Source organism: Daldinia childiae (assembly GCF_008694065.1).
Source record: "Daldinia childiae strain JS-1345 chromosome Unknown Scaffold3, whole genome shotgun sequence".
In the NCBI taxonomy this organism is placed as follows: domain Eukaryota; kingdom Fungi; phylum Ascomycota; class Sordariomycetes; order Xylariales; family Hypoxylaceae; genus Daldinia; species Daldinia childiae.
Genome location: NW_022984644.1, coordinates 5,679,769 through 5,702,536, shown reverse-complemented (window position 1 = coordinate 5,702,536; position 22,768 = coordinate 5,679,769). Strand labels below are relative to the sequence as shown.

The following is a 22,768-nucleotide window of genomic DNA, read 5'->3' as shown; positions in this document are numbered from 1 at the left end:
GCACTTGCATTCCTCCCACCTTTCTTTCTACATACTCTTCTTTCTTATACGCTCTATCTATCTGCACGTTCTACACGTTCACACGTTCTACACGTTCACACGTTCTATAGCGTATCTTGTAAGATACCCGAACCGTCTCGTCTGATTCCCGCATTTGGCGACCCTGCATCTTCTAGCATCTCTTAGCTCGGCTAGGGTCCATACATACATGGGATGGGAAACCCGTATAATATGTGATACTTCTGACTTGTTCACTGGAGTAGGGGTCCCTCGGTGTGGCGACGATCGCGACTTGCAGTTGTGGTGTCGTTTTGCTTGGGAACTCTGACGTTTTCAATACGCTTCCTTTCTTACCTCTTCAAAATTGGTCAGAATAGACGTGCTTGGTTTCGTCGCAATTCGCAGTTTCGCAGTTTAGGCTCGTGCTGGATCAGCTGATAACTTCTTCTGCAACCTCTTGTGTTACTATGGTCCGCCAGCCGCTTTGCAAGGCACTTTGTGAGGCACCTTGCAACCCCTCTACCCCTCTAGCCCTCTAGCAAGCTGGCAAGCTGGCAAGCTGAAGGTCAACGTTACCGCCACTCCTCCACCTCCCATCTGGCATATGCAACGCGGCCTCGGCCTACTACCTACTATCAAGATAAGGAGGTAGAGCTAATCTATCTCTACCTCGGGCTATGAAGGCATCATCTAGAGCAGATGCAGGAGGGGTCCTTTGTCTTATTCCCTCTTGCTCGTGCGAATGCAACAAGACGTCAGTCTTCAGCTACACGTTCACCCTGCTCTACCAATACCAAGTGATGGGAAAGGCGGGCGATCTGCAGGTGCACCCTAGCCGTCATAGCGCCCAACACGCTTTCGGATAGGTTTGCGAATCTCTCGTCATGATTGGACCTTTCGTCCATGTGCGCATGTGCAATATGGCATGGCCCGCAAGGAGAGCTACCAAGATCTACGCGGGGGACACTGCCCCTGCGAATGAATCCTTCGAAGGGTCCTGCATGTTCCATAGCACATGACTGACGCAAACGTCTGACAGGGAGTTGCAATAGCGATACGGAACTGCATTCTCACCCGGTTATCCGTCCACCTACCCACTTACGCCGCGGTTGTTATAGGTTCTACCAAGGAATTTTTGTATCTATTTCGCGCATAGCCAACTTGACCGCCTGGGACCTGTTGTATCGGCGACGGAAAACGTTCCGCCCGTTCTCTTTTATGATATCAATTGCCGATCCAGGACCCATGGCTGGGGCAGCGAATAAGATGAAGCGACTGATGCAAGGGATATGGGCATTCTGTCACATCTCAATCTGCTTGACATTCTCTGTGCTACCATCCCACAACTCACGGGGCGACGATTGAGAGGGTAAAAAAGAAGGTCAAACGAGGAAAGCGTAGAAGCACTCTGCGAGAAACCGACACGATCACTCATCACCAGACCAACGCTGCACTGTAAAAGGACGCCACTGGATTGGATTGATTGCCCGAAAGGGTCTTCGCTTCATAGCAGTTACGTCACTTGGGAATAGACACCTCCGATGCTAGATAGTTAGGCGACGGCCTTCTGACATCACCAGCCGTCAGGTTCTCTCTTTGAACCTGTGCACGAATGTTACCCGAGAAACCCATTGGACGACAGATGCATAAAGCGAAAGTAATTACATATCCCTAGTGGATAAGTAACAACAAACCGCCCAACATAGCTTCCCATTACTACGCCACTCATCTTAGCAGATGCATGCATTAAACCATCAACTCAACTGTATGTTTGCTAGAACCATGTGGAAGTTTCCCTAGGGAATTAGATCAGGAGAGATCCAGGGTAACCTCACTAAGTGAGACGTCCATCGATCAGCTTGATGCAGCTACGCGAAATCTTAAACAAGACCAGGGGTGACGCGGCTCTAACCTTTTGTCACCACCATATGTAAGTCTCGGTTGTGTGCATGTACAACAACACTCCCAATGTAAGGGGAGTATGCAAGTCACGGCGGAATCCAGATCGTAATCCTTGACGGCGCTTCAGACTTTCATCCTACCCAAGTAGACACTTGAATCGAGACCAGGGATTAGTCCCCAGATGCAGCCGCATATTGGGCAATCCGCTGACGAATGATGTCATAGGCGAAATGATATATCTTCCATCAGCCTTTAAGCCTCTCTATCAAAATATGCTGAGCTAGAAAAAACAGGCTACGACGACAACCGGCAACTACTCCGTTTCCGGTGATGATTGGTCGGAACGACAGGCGTACTTCCCGATTCGCACCAAAGATGATTCTCGAAGGAGCTCGTGTTAAATTAACCTGGTCGACAAGAATAGGTGACTCACTCATGCGTTGTGGTCAATGGTAGGGTGCATTGCTAAGATATCGATCACAGCCCTCGATATTGGTCTGAGAATCTAGTACGCCTTACTTCTACTAGTGTGCTGGTTAAGAGCTGCATACTGACATAAAGGGGGGCATATATGTGATGGCTAGCTTCACCCTGTCATTGGAGCAACCCTCGGGCAGTACGAATCCCTCTTGGTTTACATACAGTATGCTTCTTGAGATATGGACAATCACAGAACTTCAACCCGAGAACTAAGCCTCGATTCGTGCCTATTCGACCCCTTGGGCGTCTAGATTGCAAGGCCCTACACGTCATTAGAAGATCGGCTACAGTTGTAGTGACGCCATACCAGAGACATTGGCAATGAACTCGGCTTTGATTTATCTTTAAGGAATGGGTATGGTGTGGATAGGGTTTCGGTAAACTCTAGTATATACCCCATCTAAGCATCCAGACCGCGGATTAGTGATCCTCGGATAGTTTGAAAGGCGACTAATATCTTGTAGGGCATGAGTGCATAGGAGCCCTAAATCTGTGGTGTATGAAGTACGGTCAACACGATATTGCTGCTTGGATCGTGTACTGTACTTGTTTTGGGGGGGAGGGGGCCCCTGCTGATTATGCGTAGAAGGGTTCAAGATGCCCCGACGATATGTCATGGCACTGCTGTAGTAATGAATAATTACGCAGTACGCCCAAGAGCCCGAGAGCTGCACGACGGGGAGAAGCAGCAACCCTACCCGAGCATCAGACCTATCATTTACTGAGATAGAAGTTTGTTGTAACAACGATAACTAGTATTGCCACCTATTGTAATGAGCCGATAGATGACAGTCTACCATACGTAAACGCTATTGCCGTTGTGAAATTCTCGCTTTGTACATGTCAGAAATCAAGAGCAAATAATAGACTCCCCCAATGACTGCGAGGATAATAGTTTCTGCTGTTCTGCACCAAATATTTGCAACATTAACCATTCTTTTCGTAGTAGAAGAAGAAGGGCATGCAAACTCGCCATTGAAACTTGTTTAGCCCTATGACTTTTTGTACACTTAAGCCCTAACCTAGCTACGATTCCCTCGCACGTACTAGGTCACAAGCTAGATTTGACCGCGTCGTCACATATATTACTATACTGTCCTCTAAACATGGAAACGAGACTATTCGTATCGTATATTGCCGTGTAATGGACTCGTCCAATTTCTCGGGCCGTGATCTTGAGTTTGGTGGTGCGGAACTAGTCATCCACGATTATACGCCTATTTATAACGCTAGAAATTATTTAGTTTGATCTTACTAGTTATTGCCTTACTATACTATAGGAATAGGCCGCTGTGGCCCTAGGAAATGCCATCGAGAGTTTTACACATGTTTCTTATGGTGAGTAGGGTCCATTTAAATAGTCTCACGATGGCTTCACATAGACTGATAACCTTGGTGACGTGAAAAAGAGATGATCCTACTAGCACGAACCATTGTTGTATCAATTTACATTCCTCAATTTGGTAACAACTACTCATGTAACCAACCGAAGTTCACGGAGGTCCCAGGGATCGGGCTGGGCACAGAGGCCAAAGTGTCTGAATAATCACGAAAACAACCTACATATATATTCCCTGACCTGATTAGACATCTAAGAAATAAAGTGACAATCCGCTTCTTATCTAATATGTAATTTTATATCCTTAACTAGGCGAATTGATATATACTTGGTTTACAATATACTTAGCTCTCCCCTATTCCTCACTTTTCGCTTGGGAACGATTACAACAATACACGTACGTGTCGATTTGTTCAATGTCGAGTCTAACCAACTCTAATCTATTATTGCACATAAAATAAGAGCGCAAATGGAATTTTTGTCAAGTTTGAGAGTTTTAATACGTTCTAACTATTAGGATTACATAGTGATTATGTTTAAGAGTATATTTAATAGATATCGTATGTCGTTAAATATGTGAACCTTTGTATTTGCCCCCGAAAGGTGACTCGCTATTTATGACTGAACGTTATAGATAACAATAGCAGCCCCCGAACATTAGGCTATTGTAAGGTGGCAAATTTAGGCGCTGTGCTGTAACGGTACGCCTCTAGGGGAGTATGTCATTTTTGGCTTTAAGTGTTGGAACGTTTGTTGACTACGGATGTTTGCCTTGATGAGAATTAGGAAAGAAAGACAAAAAGGGGAAGATGAAAAAAGAAATACCACTAAGAACAACAACAAGAAAGCTGAGCAGAGGACGACTTAACCTAGTATCAAACTAGACATGTCGAAGCAACCGTAGTCAAGCCTGTTAGGTGTCAGATGGTCGGCGATGCAGACATTAGCATTCAATAAATATGTAATGGGGGTTGCCTTGCATGCGCCAACTCCCAACTCCATGTAAGCGTAAGATTGCGATTCGGCCTAGTCAGGAACCAGAGAGGTGCTAATGTAGTAGCTGCAGCAAACTAACGCACTGAACGACTGGATGATGGCGCCTCTCGTCTTATTTATCCGCGTAAGCTGTAAAGCCTAGGTAAAAGTCGTATATGCCTCTTACCTACATCCTTTATATAGGTCTACCAATTATAAAAATATTAGCGAAATATGAATGAGACGAATATCTGACTACATTTAGGAAGAAAAAATGCCTGCCTTGGAAAATAAAAATAAAAATCTCCATCAAATATGGTATCTTGTCGATCTTGTATGAGCCTATGAAGATCTCGTAGAAGCTTAAAACTCCGTACCTGGCCTAGGCAAGGAAGATCGGCTATTTTAGTTGTGTATCTAGTAAGAAGCCACGGTTAGATCTTCGTAGGGCTTTTCGATAGTCAGGAACGAGATCCAAACAAATCCTGCGAACCATCTGGGATTTAATAAATCAATATATTGAGTAAAATTTCCCGCTCGGAGGATTGAAAGCCACGAGAATCCCAACTGCATGGTAGACACACGAGACGCAGGTACACACAATACGGACATTGTACCGCGTGGGCGATAGGATAGCGCCTTACGCCGCGCCCAAGTATTAAATCATTGGTGAGAATATTCGAGCTTCCGGATCTGGGCCCCGGACTGCAGTTTATTTGCTGCCAGGGCCATTATATTGTAAACTACACCAGCGGCGTTTCTGTAGCGCCCTCTTCCTCCGTTCTTATGAAAACGTTGGCGTTGTTACTACGGATCCGTTACTTACCTATGTATACTGCCTTGTTGGTTGTTAGTGCGATTGATCGTAAGAGATCCGATTTTATCTACGATTTGAGTCAACGAGTTTCACAGATTTGCGCCGCTTGCTACCCACGGGCCAGTGGACCACAAACCACGATCCACTACACACGGTCCATGGATGTGCAAGCGAGTTGGAACCAGGTGTTTCTCGTGTTCAGATCAACAGCCGCCATGGGTTTGGACGGAAAATAAACATGGGTGATTTATGGAGTACATAGGAGGTGGGTGTGGGTGGTCTTAACCATAGTAGGCTGTAACCTAGTAGCTACCTAGGCTTGAGCTTTGGGGGGGTGGGATGGACAAATACATATGCAGAGCGGAAATTCACAAGGTGAGATACCAAATTTGTATTCCCACGTAGCTGTGCTACAGCTACACATATAGTCCTATGTCCGACAGGCTGTGTCTATGGACAGCGACTAATGTGTACGCGAGCTGTCCCATTTCGGCTGGTGAGTAGACTCGAATCTGACATTGCTCCGATTTGAAGCATTTGACGTAACAGGAGGGGGGAACTATTGTCAGCAACGGATACCGAGAGAGGGAGTGAGCGGAAGAGAGGTAACTTCGTGTACAGCTCACCCGAAACAATTGACTTTCCAGAAGTTTTGAATCCTAAACAGTGACGAGCCCTAAACCCGGGGATCTGGTTTTGCTCAACTCCATGGCTTTAAGGCCTTAAGGCTGGTCATCCGAAACTGTAAAGAAAAAGAAGAAAATAAATAGAGTTGACATTTCCGTAATAATGGAATCTATGTAGTCATTGTACCAGCGGGATCATTTGATTCTGTGAAACGACATATATATATATATATATATTACATATGAAGAATAATCAATCCCCCTTCGAAGGATGCCATCGCTTGCAGATACCTACCTGTATGTACTTGGGATCTTCTGTTAACTAGGACGTTTCAATCTGATGAAACGGGTTCATCGTTGACTTACTACAATAAGAATCCCCCCAGTTTGATGGAGTTAACGCCTACTGTAATAAATCCATCTTTCTCTCCTCCTCGTTTCACAACTGACGTTGGTTTGATCGTATCCAAAACTTACAATTGTACACCTTTGCCGGACTAGCTGTCGTTTTTTTTTTTTTTTTTAATTTACTTGTCCGATGTTGGACGCCCGGTGAGAAAGTAATAATTCTAATGCCACGGCAAGTTAATAATAAATGATTGAATACTCTCAATTTCCCCACCAAGCTGCCAAGGTGGTGCAATAGTGAGATAGTTGCGTAGTGCGCATCAGTCAGAGCTAGAGCGCGAATCCAAGAAAATAGGAAATTAATAAATTGCTTGAGGTCGCAATAGGGCGCAGCAAAGTTGGGAGCCAATTGGATCGAGTAACGTCCGCTATTTCTAGGACAGCCGGTCCAATTAGGGGTGCATGAACTGGACAGGGGTTAAATGCATTAAGAACCTGATCTAATTACGCGTCAGTTAACTAAGAAGACTTGTTTTTCTACCAATTATTATGTTAGTCACCTTCCTTTTTGCGGGTAACTAGCGCCATCTTCCAAGTATTTCAAGATGGACCCGCAGGTACTTCATCTTAGACGCCCTAGTCCCTAAGACCTGCCGCCCCTCCAAATCACGCCAGTGCCTACATGTATATATGTATGTATGTATTTATGTATCGACCTGCATTGTGCAGCAGCAGTAGCAGCAGCACGGACGGGAAACCTTTTTACAGCACATTGTGCCCTTGCTTTCATCCAGCCCGTCTGCACGTCGGTACGGACGTCGCAGCCTTGAGATTGTTATTGCATTAGGTGCATATATAGGTGCATATATTTAATCTGTACGTATGTACGTCTTAGGAAGTCGGGAGTTGGACAGCGAAGGCGAAGTTGAAAAAATATATCCGCTGCGCACGAGGCATTGGCATCGCCATCATATTTGTCGCACAACATTAGAAGAGATGGGACAAGAAATTCCTAAAGAAACAGAAAAAGAAAAAAAAAATAGAAAAAAAGGGGATGAAAGGAATTTTATGTACTCAGAATTATTAGCTTCTGTCATTCCATTCAAACTTTCCCTCTTCTTATTCCCTTTCTTCATTGTCTCTCTTTTACTTCCTCATAACAAGATCTAACAATAGAATAGGGAATGAACAAATGTTTTGCATACTTAGTACATAGTACTTAGTTACATATAGTACGCTTGTCAGTTCTAACAAGGCTCAAAAAAAGGTTAGTTCTGGCCCCATTTCCTAAAGAAGAGAGTCCAATATCGCTCCCCAATTCCACTAAGCTATTTATGTACTAGCTCCAAGTAATTAGCCATCTCAACTCCACCCCCTTCCCTGGCTCCCCCTGGTCCGTCTCCCCTGATCAATGAACAGACTGATCAATAACGAGGCACCACCCCTGGGATTTAGTGCCTTGGCACCTTTAGCCACTACTCCTCTTCCACACTTTCCCTCTCTCACGTTTCCTCCAGCTGCTTCTCATTTACCCCTTCGACCTGCCTTGCCTTTCGCCCTCCACCCTACCTCTTCCGTCTTTCGCTCTTTTCCCTTTCGCCGACCTCGTAAGGTACACCTTTCGACGACAATATACCCTCTCGGCGCTGGTCCTCCAACTACCTTGGAGCCTTGACCGCGAACCCGACGACTGCTTCGTAGTCGATCATCCACCGGCAAGGCCAATGCATCGCTGAGGAATCGCCCGCGCGATACGTCGTGAACATCACACAATATACCAAATTGGAATTACCAGCCCAGATCTAAGTTGACGATTTATTCGTCGCGCCGCTCTTTTGAAAAAACAACAACAACAATAACAACAACTACTACTATATAACAAAACCATTTTGCTTGTGAATAAGGTCAGTGAAGAGCGTATTATCATTGGAAGTCATCGTCATCGAGAGGATATAGAAGAATGGAGTAGATTTCCTTGACCCACGCCTGCTTCATATGGGGATCTACCGTGGATCGGTCGTGCACTCTTAATATTGCTGCGGACAGGACGTAAAGTGCTGACAATCTTGCCCACAGCATCCACTCGTTGACATTTTTTTGTCAAGTACATTCGTTCCAAATTATCCTGACACAGTAGGTAGAGAGCTAAGTTGGATATATTTCCTCGCCATCTGGTGAGACTAACATTTTTGTTCTCAGTTACGATTTCGCATAGCCGTCAATTAACTATATCGAATTATACCCGCTGTAGCTGTCAACTAACGGTCAAATCTGCTTGTCAAGAAGTTAAACCTTAATTTTAAGTCATTATGCATAAGGGGTCGTTAGTCGTAGCTGCCTTAGTGGCCGCTGCGTCGCTAGCAAGCGCCGAGCCGGAAAATAGACCAAAGATCTACTTTCCTAGACACGTCAAGAGGCAGTATACTAACCACACAATTACGAGTTCGGCATCGCAGAGTACCCAAAGCGAGGAGTCGTCATCGTCGTCGTTGTCGGATTTGATAACTCATTCCTCGACTAAGAAGGATACGATTTCCGACTTGTTGTCGAGTCTTCTTGGTGGATCTTCGGACTCAACTGATTCTTCGACAATAACGAGCTCATCGTCTACGTCCTCTACCTCGTCTACCTTATCCTCATCCACATCGTCCCCCACTCGGATTCCTTCCGTAACGGGTACATCTCCCACGAGCGAATCCGGTTCTCAGTCTCAGTCCCAGACTCAGTCGGAGCCCCAGTCGTCCAAGTCCCAGTCTGAATCCCAGACTCAATCCAAGGGTTCGTCTACTAAGACGGGAAGCAGCAGCAGCAGCACCGGTACAAGCAGCAGCACCAGCGGCACCAGCGGTACTAGCAGCGGTACTAGCAGCGGCAGTAGCAGCAGCGTAGGCTCTACTGGAGGGGTTCCCCCGCTAATCGTGTTACCAACACTTAGCTTGGATCTCCCGACTCTATTGCCGCCAGTGACCACATCTTCTTCCGCTAACAAGACGGCGATCACGTCCTCGACAGGAACATTGACGGGGACGACTACTGCCGCACCGACAACGACTGCTGAGTCTAAGAATGAATCCTCTACTGTTGATACTAGTGCCCTACCCGTAACCGAATCTACGATCGAAGCCAACACGACAACGGTGCCTTCGTCTTCTTCAGGTATTCTTATAGCTCCCACGGGTGTTGTGACCCCATCTTCTAGCGCTCCGGCTTCTACGAGCTCAGATGGCGGACTTATTGGTGGCATAACCAGTGTTGTCGGTGGAGTTACAAGTGCCGTGGGTGATATTACGAGCGCCGTTCTTCCGTCGCCGACTGCCAACGCCACGGAGTCTAGCACAGGAGTGAGCGAGAGCACAAGCACGGGTACAGGCGCTTCTATCGGAACTAGCACGAGCAGCACGGAGAGCGGGTTGTTACCGACCCTTCTGCCTACATCTCTCTCTCTTTTCCCGACGACATCATTCCCTGGCACCGCTCCTACGGCCTCTATCACATCCTCTGCCTCTGCCTCTGCCGCTCCTACTGCGTCTGCGTCAAGCTCGGAAACTCCCCTTTTATCGCTACCGCCGATTTTTGGTACAGGCTCGTCGACCGTTTCAATCCCAACGTCGGTTATTGGAAACACTACGGAATCAACAACTGCTTCGTCAACTGGATCCGGCAGCGTCAGCGTGCCAACCACGATTGCTACTCCAGTTCCTAGCAACAGCACAACGACATCTGACTCCAGTAGCCTACCGACCATTACGTCTCCTACTGTGACGCCTAACTCTACGGTCTCGTCAACGGATTCTCTTACCTCTGTGCCTACCTCGGCACCCAGTTCTGTGCCTTCTACTGTGCCCACTAGTACCTTCTCAATTCCTCTCAATACGACTGTTCCTCCGATTACCAGTTCCCAGCCGACAACGACTATCGAAACTTCCACAAGTTCAAGTGTTGAGACTCCGATTGTCATTTCGACCAGCTCCTCTGTTACGCCTACGCCTACAACTACATCGACGCCTAGGCCGTTTACTAGTGCGACTGCGACTGCGACAATTACGGATTCTGAGTCTTGGCTCCCAACTACGATCATTGTCCAGTCATCCACTAGCACTCCCAGCACTGGCGTGACTCATACCGCTACAGGAATTCCAACGTCCTTACCAAAGGCTATTACTCCTTCCACGAAGCCACCAGAGCAGCCCGATGGTACAACGCTCATCCAGATCTCATTCCTATTCGGTGAGAATTACCAGCACCTCGTGGACGAGCCTCTAGCTGCTTCCCAGATGTTTGTACTCCTCCCTCAAGGTCTTGCATTCGGCGGTGGCTATGATATTAGCAGGGTCAAAATGTATAGCATTAGGCCTTACGACACTACTGCTCGCCTGGGCTACATTACCTCGCAAGCCATGGTCTACTATCCTACTGAGGGTATTGCCCAGCTTAGCAACGATATTGGATACCCTACAACTCCTTTGTACAATCACAAGAATCCTCTAGTGAAGAACTTGACGAGTGAGATTAACCCGGCCATTGGTATCATGCCAGGTGATCTGCTTGATGGTGTTCCCGGTTCCAGCGGAAGCAGTGGAGATGGTTCAACCGATGCTGGTACTCCCAACAACAATGACCCATTTGATACACAGGGTCCCAACGAGAAGACGACAAGCGCGCAACAGGGAATGACCGCTGGTATTGCTGTTGGTGCTGCCAGTGTTGCCGGTGCATATGGTGCTGCCATGTTCATCATTGCCCGCCGCTACAAGCGAAAGAAGCAGAGACACCAGCGAAGCAGCTCCGTAACCTTGCCTTCCGAGATGCGACAGAGCGGAAGCCCAGCTTTGATGGGTGGTGCGTTGCTGAGTCGGGACTTCACAAGTAATCCGGGATACGGTGGGGCTGGAGGAAATACTCGTGACAGCCAGGGCAGTGGGAGGAGCGGAATGAACAGCTCGGCACGCACTGCGAACATCTCGGCGCCTGTCGCAGCTGAGAACTCTCTTGGCTGGAACTGAGCGATCGTCCATGACCTACACATCACATCCGTTTTATTTTTATAGTTCGATACCCATCCAGGAGGCGTTGCCGAGCCACTGTGGGCGGCCTACCTAAGGAATTGCGACCCTTGTGAGCATTCACTTAGGTTTTCTTGTGATTTACATTCTCAGATGGCTGGCTTTTTCAAAGATGTTTGAATATGCCACCGAAAAAATTAACTACGAATCCTTGGCATCTATGAAGATCTCGGCCCACCTTTTGCTGGCGGGGATCTGGTGACCAAGGTACTTTAATCTAATGCGTTTGTTTGCACTTGCGGGAGTCGGAAGGGAGGCAAGATGCTTCGTGCCGGTTTGGAGTAGAGGCTGAAAGGAGGAAACGGATGCTGAAGATGGCTCTAGAGGGCCCGCGGCAACGACTGACCGTGGAATTGTATATTTATGACTATCACGCCTGCTCCGAATAGACACGTCCAATTCGAATCTGGTGTTGAAGGAAGATGGTTGAAAAAAAGGAGAAGTCGAGACAACCCAATTAGCGGCCCTCTAGAGCCGTCGTGTGTAATGGTTGACATATACCACGAATAGACGAAAAGAAAATTATTAAAAGTTCCTTTGGCTGGGTTGCTTTGTATATTGAGAGCTTCGCGCAATGTTCTATAATATCTAGCTGATATTGACTTGGTGTGAGTGTTTTTTGTCTTTATTAATGATTAAGATAGCAGCTATTACTAGAGTTATTTGTATGAAGTATTATATACACACAACCACGCCTAAATATAACATCTCATTTGTTCCTACTTGAACCTTGATTTTCCAAACCTAGTCTGATATTCTGATATGAGGTAGTTACTACCTGTACATACACCTAACTAACACATGTGATATTGCAAGTCCACCGGTAAATCTTCGGGGCTAACCTTAATTGGGTTTGGCTAAAGATTACGTCTCGTTCGTTGGAGGATAGGAAATTACCGGCAGTGAAGCCAGTCATCCATCCATCTTTCAAATTTCCTCCTCAGTTTCTCAACCTCACATTGACTGTATCATAGCATCGCAAACTTCATAGCGCGCCCTTTCTTCTTTTCTACAAGAACCATACCAATCATTGACTGTGCTATCTTCTTCTGCACAGTCAAAATCATATTCTCCACTTGTCTCTCACGCTCTACTTTATGCAACAAGAGCTTTCCGAGGTTTCAAATAATATTCAACTAGATAGCACTTCTCAATCCCCTAAACCCCTCCGACAACATGGCTTTCAGCACCATGGTTCTAGTGGCAACGCCCATGGCTCCCTACTGCAACAACAGTCTGGTGACATGTCGCCGTTGTCTGCGCGGGGAGACGTCGGCGCTGGAGTTAGTGGAGAAAGCGTTGATCCGGATTCCCTCCAGAAACGTTTGCGCCGATTGAACAACGCTCGTGGCGAGCCGGATGCGAGGCGATCTAAGGCCCTGGGCCAACGTATATCAGCATATGAGAGCGCATTGACACCAACCATACCGAGGCAAGCACTTGGATTTAAGGTCATTAAACGCGCCGATGCGGGTTCTGACGGCGTTCAACTGTCTGATTTCCCTAATGGTATACTATCTAAATGCCCCTCAATATTAGTATTTAGTCTAATTATATCGTAGAGATTTTAACGCATATCTTATCGCATTTGCATCCCGACTCGCATGCATCTGTAGCCTTAGTATCGAAACGATTTTATTCGTTGGTCACCACCCCTCATGCGTGGCGCATGGCCTTCCAGCGGTTTTTTCCTGGACAGGACGCATTGGTCACGGCTGTTAAGCCTCATGGTAGAATATGGGACCAAGACGATTCGGACCTCGTGCGTTCAGAAGTTCGTCATTTTACGCGGCTTACACCACATGCTTCCTGGCGTAGCGAGTATCTTTTGAGAACTAGACTTCTCCGTAGTCTTGTTAGGGGCAAGCCGGGATCGAACTCCGGAGGTATCGGTTCTTCCTTGAGGACTAGCCAGTCCGGTAAGAAGGCAAGTGCGGTCTTGACTTATAACACTAAAGCTCCGACACCAGTGACCCATATTCATGCTACCTTTAACCCTGGTGGGAAGAAGCCGCCTAGGGTAGTTCATGGCGCATCGGAAATGGGAATCGCTAGTGCTAGCGATCCTACCTGTGGCAAAGTTGAGAAATGGGGTTTAGATGAGATAGGCTTTGCTCAATTAGACGAAGTCGTGCCATTTCTTTTACCTTATGGGGTCGGCGAAGGTCCCGCTGCTGTTCCTAACGTCATGGATGTTAGCCAACCGTATGGACTTGTTGCTGGAGAAGGGTTTCCCGGCGGTCGCGTATTCTATCGTTCAAGTAGTGAGTATAGGGGCAAACATCTTGGCCAAGAAACAGGACTCATTGAGGCCCATCCCGATATTCCAAAGATCCCAGAGCTCTCTGAGAGCGTCTGTGCAGTCTGGATCGCTAAATCCTCTGCTCTTCCCTCTATGACCCAATCGTTGGTAGGGATCATGACCGGCTCTTCGTTGGGTGTCGTGACTTCATATGCGCTTGGTTACGATCCTAGCGGCCCACGATACGCCGCGGGTGAGATGAGCGCCCGCTGGGTGCTCAGTCCAGGCGTGCCTATCATCGCACTCAAAGTTGATGAAAGCTATAGCCAGAAGCGTAAAGCTCTCGGTCGAGTGTGGGCAGTGGCTCTGAATGCGTTGGGGGAGGTATACTACCTAACACAACCCCCAATTGCACCTACCAGCAAGACAAAAGCCGATGATACCGTCAAGCTCGCATGGTATACAGGTCGCTCGACATCTTGGCATCTGGTAGAAGCTAGTCGACGACAGGCGCGTATGGATGAGTTAGGTAAAAATGCGGTCCGTGGGGCTTATTCCCCAAGATCGCCCTCGGATAGCATGGGTCTCACCAAAGACCAAATGGCTGCAGAAGCTCGCGAGATTGAAAGGTTTCTCCGTTATAAACCAGCTCATTTCCGCAAGGTATGCCATGGGTGGGATATGCGTCGAAAGCTTGAGGTGGATTTCGCAAATGATGACGAACGTGGAGCCGGTGAAAGTGTATTCATCCTTGATTGCGCGCTGGAGGAAGACCAAACTTCGGCTATCAAGAGGTTCCAGCGAAGTATTACAGGTCGAACCCAATCTAGTACTCGGCCAGTTACCAGTCCGGAATCCACAGTAGAGGTCGCCCCAGCTCCCTCTATATTCGGCGGCGACAGTATGAGATTACCTTCTCCAAATTCGTCTGGTTCGCCGTTACTCAAGCAAGTATTGTCAGCTTCGGAGAAGTCGTCTCCGCTAAATATGACTGGTACTGGGAAGTTAGATCTGGATGATTGGTCTGAGACGTGCTTTTGCTCGAAAGAACTTGGCAATACGCAGATAACTGCGAGTAGCATGGACACTTCACAACTTGCTCTAATTGCTTCTTTTGAAGACCCCTTGAAAGCCACGGCGGGTTTAGCTTCGAGTGGCCCATCAACGCCAACTAGGCAAGCTCCATCAGATATTCCCGGTAGACGGGCGAGACTGTTCGGTGTGGGCACGAACAAGGGAAAGGTTATACTGTGGAATACGCGAGAACTTCATACTGGTGACGGCGTACACCCCGTCAGAATCATCCAAACAGAGTCCCCTGAGATTTCTTGCTTGGCCCTATCGGCTCTTTACCTGGTGCATGGCGGTACCGACGGGCTTGTCCAAGCTTGGGATCCCCTAGCGTCTACATTGGAGCCTCTGAGGACCATCAATTCTCGGTCTCCAGGCCGGATGCCTCGCCATTTACTCCTCACCAATCCTGCGTCGCATACTACAAATTTCTCGGCTGTTGGGGCCATCTACCTAGATCCCGATCCAACGGTCTTGCACGGAATGGTGGCATTCGGAACATTTGTGCGCTACTGGGCTTATAGTTCTTCAAACTATACTACGGGGCGCAAGCGCCGGCATCGCCATTCTGATATTCATGGTCGGGCCTCCGGTCGACGTCACGGCGGTGGCGTCGAGGGCTACATTGCCGCCGAAGCTGAAGAACTACGAAATGAGCAACAGCACAAGGATCGAGAACAAGCTCGACTTCGCTCCCGCTTCGGCGTTGGCTTTGGGGATTTGACAGAAGAGGAGGCTTTACGCTATGCTGAAATGATGTCTCAGGAGTCCTTCCTTCTCGACAGGCAACGCCGGACAAGCACTAGCGACACAGGATCCGCTGCAGATTTCGATACGACGTCTAGTTCTAACAGTACCGTCACCCCCGATCCAAGCGTAACAGATCCAAGTCCTCTGGCGGCTAGTTCTAGCGCTAATAATAATAACACGGCGGACGAGAGTGACTACGAGCGCCAGATTCAAGCCGCGATTCGCTTGTCTCTCATGGAGGGGGTCAACGACACGGGAAGTTCACCAAGGGCTAGTAGTTCTGGAGAATACGCGGCTCCGATTACGATTAAGGAGAAGAGAATCACGAAATCTTCGTTCAGCAGCTCGCCTTCGTCGAGTCATACCCCCGTCGTCAAACAAGCCGAATCTCCGAGCTTCGCTGCAACAAGCTCCAACTCGGTTGCCGATGACGATCTGGAGTTTGCGTTGCAACTTAGTCTCGCGGAGGAAGAAAGTAGGAAGGCAAGCATGGCGGCTTTGGAAGATGTAGACGATGAGTTTCCTACGCTCGGGGGAAGCGGGTTGGGGAAGGGGAAGGGGAAGGCTGTTTGACGCCCTGGCCTTTGGCAGAGGAGGAATTACGTTCTTGGTATTATATTAGTATTGTGTTCCCTGATTGTTTCTACAATTTTTTATCTTCTTGCCCGTAAAGAGGGCTTAATTAGTTGATACGGCTTTACAATCAATGCCTTTGGCTTCGTCCATAAGAAATCGTTTATATATATTATTGCTGTGCACAAAGTATCAAATCTTGTTCTAGTGATTGCTTGTAGTATGTACGTATGTCCTTGATATCGCACATATGCCGTATATTACTAAATGTCCAATGTACAATGTGATATGTAGATGATAGGTATCTAGTTTTACCTAGTATCTGATGCTTGTTTATTCCTTCCGGGGGATGTTTTCTTACTACATACCGTGGTTTGGTCTACGCAATTCATACACGAGGAAACACACAACTAGGTAACCAATCACTAAATAGCCAATAAGAATAGGTAGACGACATTGTTTAAGAGAGCGGTCTCTATTTTTCCTATTTTCTGTAGCTCGGTACCTAGGCATAGCTAGGTCGTCTATACCAAACGCCGCACGCGGCGGGTAACACGACGCGTGCCCTCGTGGTATCAACACCATGGTAGTGGTATCAGTAATCACTCCGTTCTTCCACCTATCATAGATCCATAGGCGATCGACGCTCCGCCCGTCTCCTCGTTGCGCATGTACAATTATTAAGTACAATTCCTCCGCCCGCCCAAACACCACCTCCCAGTTTTGGTAGGCGGTGTCGCCGCACGGTTGGAATAAAATAAAAAGATAAAGATAGATATGTTTGCCTCCAACTCGAACGCCGTTCCGATGCACGGGGAGAGAGGCCCTCCCCGGCATACCCGTGCTCTTCGTCATCATCGAAACGAGGCATGCATCTGGGGAATATGTAAACAAAAAAAAAGCCTCCAACTCCTTTGCTAGTATATACAAATGTATAGGTGCGTAGGTATCAAAGTTCAAAAGAAATATAAAAATAAAATGCGTCAAGTAAAGTTGGGTAAATGTGATCGGAACCTTACGGAGCGAGGCCTTTCACGGATATTACAGATGTTGGGTTATATATCAGGGCATTTCCCAGCTATATCGTTGTGACGCTGGTTGGGGTATATGGATAAGATCGGGGCCGTCTATTCGGCCAAGAAAGTTTTGCTCACGCGCTGCGGTCATGCGAGCTTCCTCCTCGATAGTGTAATTACTTCCAAGTGTGTCGGCTCTAGACACGCGGCGAGATGCACGGCGAGAGTCATATTGAGATTCGTCGTTATCTGGAATAGGAGGCATAGGAGGGTAAGCAATCGGCTGGCCATCGCTACCAACAATCCCAGGTATTGATGGCTGGGTGGTCTGAGGAGTTTCGGGGGTATGAGCGGGTTGATGGGGTAATTGGACGTTATCCGGTAAAGGGCCAAGACATATTACTCGTGATGCATCGATAGGTGCTCTTTGGAATGAGGCAGGAGGCGGTACAATCGAAGGAGCATGCGATGTCGAGAACCCGGCGGTGGAAGCAGACCGGGCGAGTGAAGCTGATCCAGGGTTGCTCCATGAGGACGGCGATGACGGAGTATAGGTGAGATTCGGATTTGAGGCCGAGTGGGAAAGGGTTTGAGTGGGGACAAACCCCATAGGGGAGTAGGCCTCCGTCATCCTATTTGTCCAGTCGCTCTGAGAACTCAACGGCGAAGGCATGTTATTACTCTGAGTATCATACGTTGGACTTGAAGCTGGTGAAGGGGTTTCGGCGATACGGTTCATCTGTCCGTACTGTCCCACAGGACTGATATTGTGGTACATTCTAGTTGGCGACTCTGCTGTACGAGGGACATACTCTGGCACCAACCCCTGTTTTTGCCGTTCCAACTGATGCTTCCCAAACTCGTACTCGTTCATTCTGTAATCTTGCCTCTTACTAGCATTCATTACGTGCCTAGCCATGGTGCCGTCCAACTCTACGGGCTCTGGACCTGGTAATTCGTAGCGTTCATGAGTTTGGTCTGCAGCAAACTCATACACCTTCGGCTCGTTGCTCTCCTCAAGTTCTTCGCGGATATTTTCATGGGTAGTAGTGGAGCGGGTACTCCCCTTCCTACCTTTCCTATTCGCGTATCTCTTCGACATCTTTGAAACAATACGAGCTACCGGGGTAGTTGGCGGCGACAAGTCGATCGTCGAAGCTTTATCTTTGAAAGTCTCATCGTTATTATCCGCTTCTCGCTGCTTCCTCCTCCTTCGGCGCAATACGAAGAAAGCTATAACGGCGGCTATACCTAGAAAACATATTCCTATTGCTAAGCCTACAGTTTGCGGCTGGGTAAGACCTCCTCCTTGGTCGGGTCGCGGGGGTGGGCCGGGGTATGGACTATGCTCCCAGGTTGCTACAGTCTGGATAGATGTATCTCGAAGTGGTCTCTCTGGGAATTTAGCTTTATGAACTGAAAAGCTACTGGTTTCATAGTTTGTGATCAAATACGCTTCTTGGAAGAAGGATCTTCCGATAATAATTGGGCCATTGGCCTCAGTTCGCTTCAAAGGGAAATAGGGGACCGCCGCTGCAGTGTAGTTAATAATGTTCATGAACGGATAACGAAGGGTTTGAATAAATGCATTAGCGGAGACGGTAATGTTCACAACTCCTGGCACATTGAGAGGCTGTCCGAAGTTGTCATGGTTTTCTGCACTCGATAGGGTAAAAGTGAACGAGAGATCCGGTGACGAACGGAATCGCTCCAGATTATCAGTGTCTTCGTTGTTCGAGAACACATAAAGCCCATATGTCTCATTCCACGTAAGATTCAAGTTAGCAGCGAATCGGTCGCAAATATTTGACGGAAGCCACAAGTAAGGTGTGGAACTGTCAAGTACAGCTGTCACAGATTCATTAAATGATGATAATGGGATTGACGTAGCTGGCCAGGGAGTTGGAGCCCGGCTGGCATCAGAAACCGAGGTTGTGATAGCTCTCACAAGCACCTCGGGTTGTCTCGAGGTCGCATTAAGGCTAAATTTTGTGTCATGGGGCTCAAAGCGGTTTGCATCATACCCACCCAACGTTAAAGACAACGGAATTCCTCGCTCGCCAGCTAGTTAGGTATTATTAGCACTCTGTATATGGCTATAGGTTTGCTCCAGTACTCACCATAATAAGCTCCAGCAGTGTAGCCATAACTGTGACTCGGGATAGTGCCATCTTGCTCGACTAACGCAGCAATTGGACTCTGTACGATGACGTTGTTGAAACGACCAGGTGTGATACCTAAGCCGAAGAGCCCATTGAAGTAACCGGTCTCATTGACGCCAGCTACAACTTGTTTGTTGAAAGAAGTCTGCCAACGACGTACGCTGTCGTATACGACAACAGTCTCCATCGCGTAGTCGCCATTGCCTCCAACTCCAACGTAGTCTAAGCCAAGCTGCCAGGCACCGAGCGAAGACCAGCTTTGCGAGGCACTAGTGTTATAGACGCCTCCACGAGCTTGTACGCATTGGCCATCTAATCGAAATATGTTAGAACACTGTCTTAAATGTATAATTTGCGTTGCCCCAGATTCGCATCTAAAAACTTACTGGGACCGCAACCGCTGGATTCGACAACCCATATCTCGGATAGGCTCGTGCTCACAAGAACATCTATCTCCTGGGCTGGTTCTCCTACGAAGAGGCCGATCGAAGACCAATTGCCGTCAACGCCGTACCTAAATCACCATTAACTCCATGCCCCATCTTAAAAGAATTCCAAGTACACATGCCAGTTCAGAGAGGGCTCGATCCATAAAGCGCTGAGGTCGTCGGCATTGACTAGATCGGGTACGAGCAACGTCCCGATGATAGTCGCAAGGAGATACGTAAACATTGTCCGGCCTATCGCACCAACCCGGCAGTCGTACAGGAGACGCGCAAGGTCACCAGCCTTTTCCCTTCCCAAGCTTCATGGAGCTCGCAGAAACGTCAACGTAACTTTGATCCAAATCCATCAAATTCCGAAAATGCGAAAATGCGAAAATCGACGCAGTTTGGTACGATTGCGGGCGTCGTGGCGTCTCTACCGTTACGCCTGAGATCGATTAGTCGTGTATAACGTTATCGAGTTAAATCCGCGGTAGATTAGGTGCAAGAAGAAAAAAAAAGATAGACGAAACAACCAAGTCGAAGCGGATTTCCGTCAGTGGCGGGATCTGCCGGGCGCAGGTAATGAACGGTTCTACAAGCACTGCCCAATGCCATGCCTGCTATGGTCCATGCCATACATGTCACGCCCACTCGCAGCGTATGCAGATCGACGGAGCGTGCTATCTTGCTACCGTGCAGGGTATGGGGTTCACCTTGTGGCTAAAATGCAAGTCACCATGGTCTCGCCAGTGGAGATGTCGGGGGTTGTGCCTGTCAGGGGTCAGAGCCACGCTACCTGCCAGCTTGCATGGCCGCATAGAATATGGAACATGGAATTCTATCACCGGTCTTGGGATATGTACATACCTACGTAGCTGGTAACCTCGCTAGTATCCAATCATAGGAATGCATAAATACATTCGACAAGGAGTAACTTTTAAGCCTTTTCCAGGCGTGGGGCGTGCCAGTGGTGGTATAACACTAACAAGAATACGTAGGGACCCCAAGATGTAGCACCTAACCAGTTGGTTGTATGTACCTCATCTGTCTGCCCATGCAGGAGAGGGGCGGAAAACTGGATAAGGGAAGACAAGCGAATGAGACGAGTCTCGGCTCTGACAGTCGTATGTACCTTGTCTTCTCGCGTGGCTTGTCGGCCTACTATTCCCCAGATCCTCCTACGTTAAGATGGTGTCGATAACGCTAGAGCTAGCTACCCGTAGCTTATAAGTCGATACCTAGGTCTAGGTATACATATATGTAGTAGATCTCCAGCTAGGTGGGCTTGTAATGGAATTGTGCTATGCAGTAAATATGTAATATCCCTTATTGTGACTAATTGGGAACGCCTGGGACTTTTTCTCCGCCGCAACGACGCTATAACAGTTCGTAGAATTACTGCGTTGTACTGCGTTATGTCGAAATGACCCTATCCTTGCGCGTTCGGCAGTCCAAGGTCCTCGTTCTCGATTATCTAACAAGGAATACGTACGGCGTAGCAAAGCGGAACATGTACTAACCGTTAGAAGTTTAGGGGTATCTGATGATCGTCGCATAAAAAGCTGGGCAATGGCCGAAATAGGTTAATACGTGATAGATTGGACAGGGCTGGGTAAATAAGAAACGACGTAGTCCTTTTCTGCCGATGTGTCGAGTAATAAAAGGCGACGGAACCGACGATAGAACGCGCGTACCTCTACTTATCAACTCATATGTTTTTGCGGTATTTAGACGGTGGTGTATACATGAAGTGCGATAATCGGTTTTTCATACGTGGAAAATACATATGCCATACTATAGATTTATTCACATTGGAAAAGAAATAGGTACCTCCTAGGTAGAAAAGCATAGGATTGAGATAAGTGATAATAATGACGACTTGGAGGAGCCGGAGGGAATTGGAAGGTGGTTTGAGATCAGTGGGTCATCCCCCAAATCTGCTGTACCTAGGTTAGGTACCTAAAACTATTCACCCCGCTCCTCCCCTTCTTTCGTCTTTCAGAATTCTTAAGGCAAGTTCCAACTCTTGTCCGAGAAGAGGAAATACCAATACCTGATTGGATCAAAGACGGGAATCCCATCGGAGGTACCTGCCCGTAACTTAAGTTCTCAGCTAAAGTTTTCACATGTCTCCAACTGGAATTTAACTCTCATATTTATCTTTACCTAATATACCTACATATATGTAAGTGATAATACTTGTAATCAGTAGCAATCCTTCGTTTGCTCTATCGAAGCAGAGCAAGTTCGCACTCGCTAACTTCCAGACCATGGAATACTGAAAAGGAATGCAGCAGGATTTCTTGGTCGGCTTATTCCTCCTCGTAACACTATAAACCCGAATCGGTCGAGCTATATGCCCGTTGGTAATTATCGCGATTCTTACGTAGCGATTCTTACGTAGTTGGTGTTAGGAATAGCGGCTCAGCTCGATCCTAATGCTGAGGTGTTGGTTTCTGATACGGCTATCTGACGAGAATCCTATAAGAATCCCACAAGGCTACGAATTATGTCAGGGCGATGCAGCGAACTTCGTCCGAAGTTTCTAGGCTTCTATTTTCAATAATACGTCATCGAGGTCGTAAACATATTTTCAATTCGCGTGTTACCACCACCCTGACATCTGGGAGCTACTTACCTACAATAGGTAGCTATTAACTTATTGGCTATTACCTATTAGCTGCTGTTAACAAGCTACGCCGGAAAACGTCAGGGTCAAGCTGGATACAAGCTGGATACTACCGGCAGTCTAGACGAGGAGCTTGGTGTCCATCCGAAATCCATTCTAAGTCCACACCGCCCAATTAGGTATGATTATGTCGAAATACTACGCTCTCCAGAGTCGATACAAGTGCTGGCCTCTCCCACATTTACATTAGTTCCCGACGGTCGGTATTCGCGATACATATCACCATCTAGCCTTCATCCGGCAAATTTAATTGATCGTCGCCTCCTTTTCACCATTGTCCATTCAAA

The 22,768-nt window shown here is 47.6% G+C and overlaps 3 protein-coding genes across 3 annotated transcripts; 2 read left to right on the top strand and 1 right to left on the bottom strand.

Moving 5' to 3' along the window:
- Positions 1-8,796: 8,796 nt before the first annotated feature.
- On the top strand, positions 8,797-11,490 carry GL218_04262 (putative mucin family signaling protein; the record flags this gene model as incomplete). Its single annotated transcript, XM_033580854.1, has 1 exon — positions 8,797-11,490. One exon carries the CDS (start codon positions 8,797-8,799, stop codon positions 11,488-11,490), a length of 2,694 nt encoding a protein of 897 aa, XP_033437479.1.
- Positions 11,491-12,647: 1,157 nt separating this feature from the next.
- Positions 12,648-16,186, top strand: GL218_04261 (uncharacterized protein; the record flags this gene model as incomplete). The annotated part of the gene is made up of 2 exons (XM_033580853.1): positions 12,648-13,059; positions 13,113-16,186. 2 exons carry the CDS (start codon positions 12,648-12,650, stop codon positions 16,184-16,186), a joined length of 3,486 nt encoding a protein of 1,161 aa, XP_033437478.1.
- A 1,062-nt stretch (positions 16,187-17,248) lies between these two features.
- GL218_04260 (uncharacterized protein) lies at positions 17,249-20,036 on the bottom strand (the record flags this gene model as incomplete). The annotated part of the gene is made up of 4 exons (XM_033580852.1): positions 17,249-19,266; positions 19,323-19,676; positions 19,751-19,878; positions 19,927-20,036. The coding sequence occupies 4 exons, from the start codon at positions 20,034-20,036 to the stop codon at positions 17,249-17,251; spliced, it is 2,610 nt and encodes an 869-aa protein (XP_033437475.1).
- Between the last annotated feature and the right edge of the window lie 2,732 nt (positions 20,037-22,768).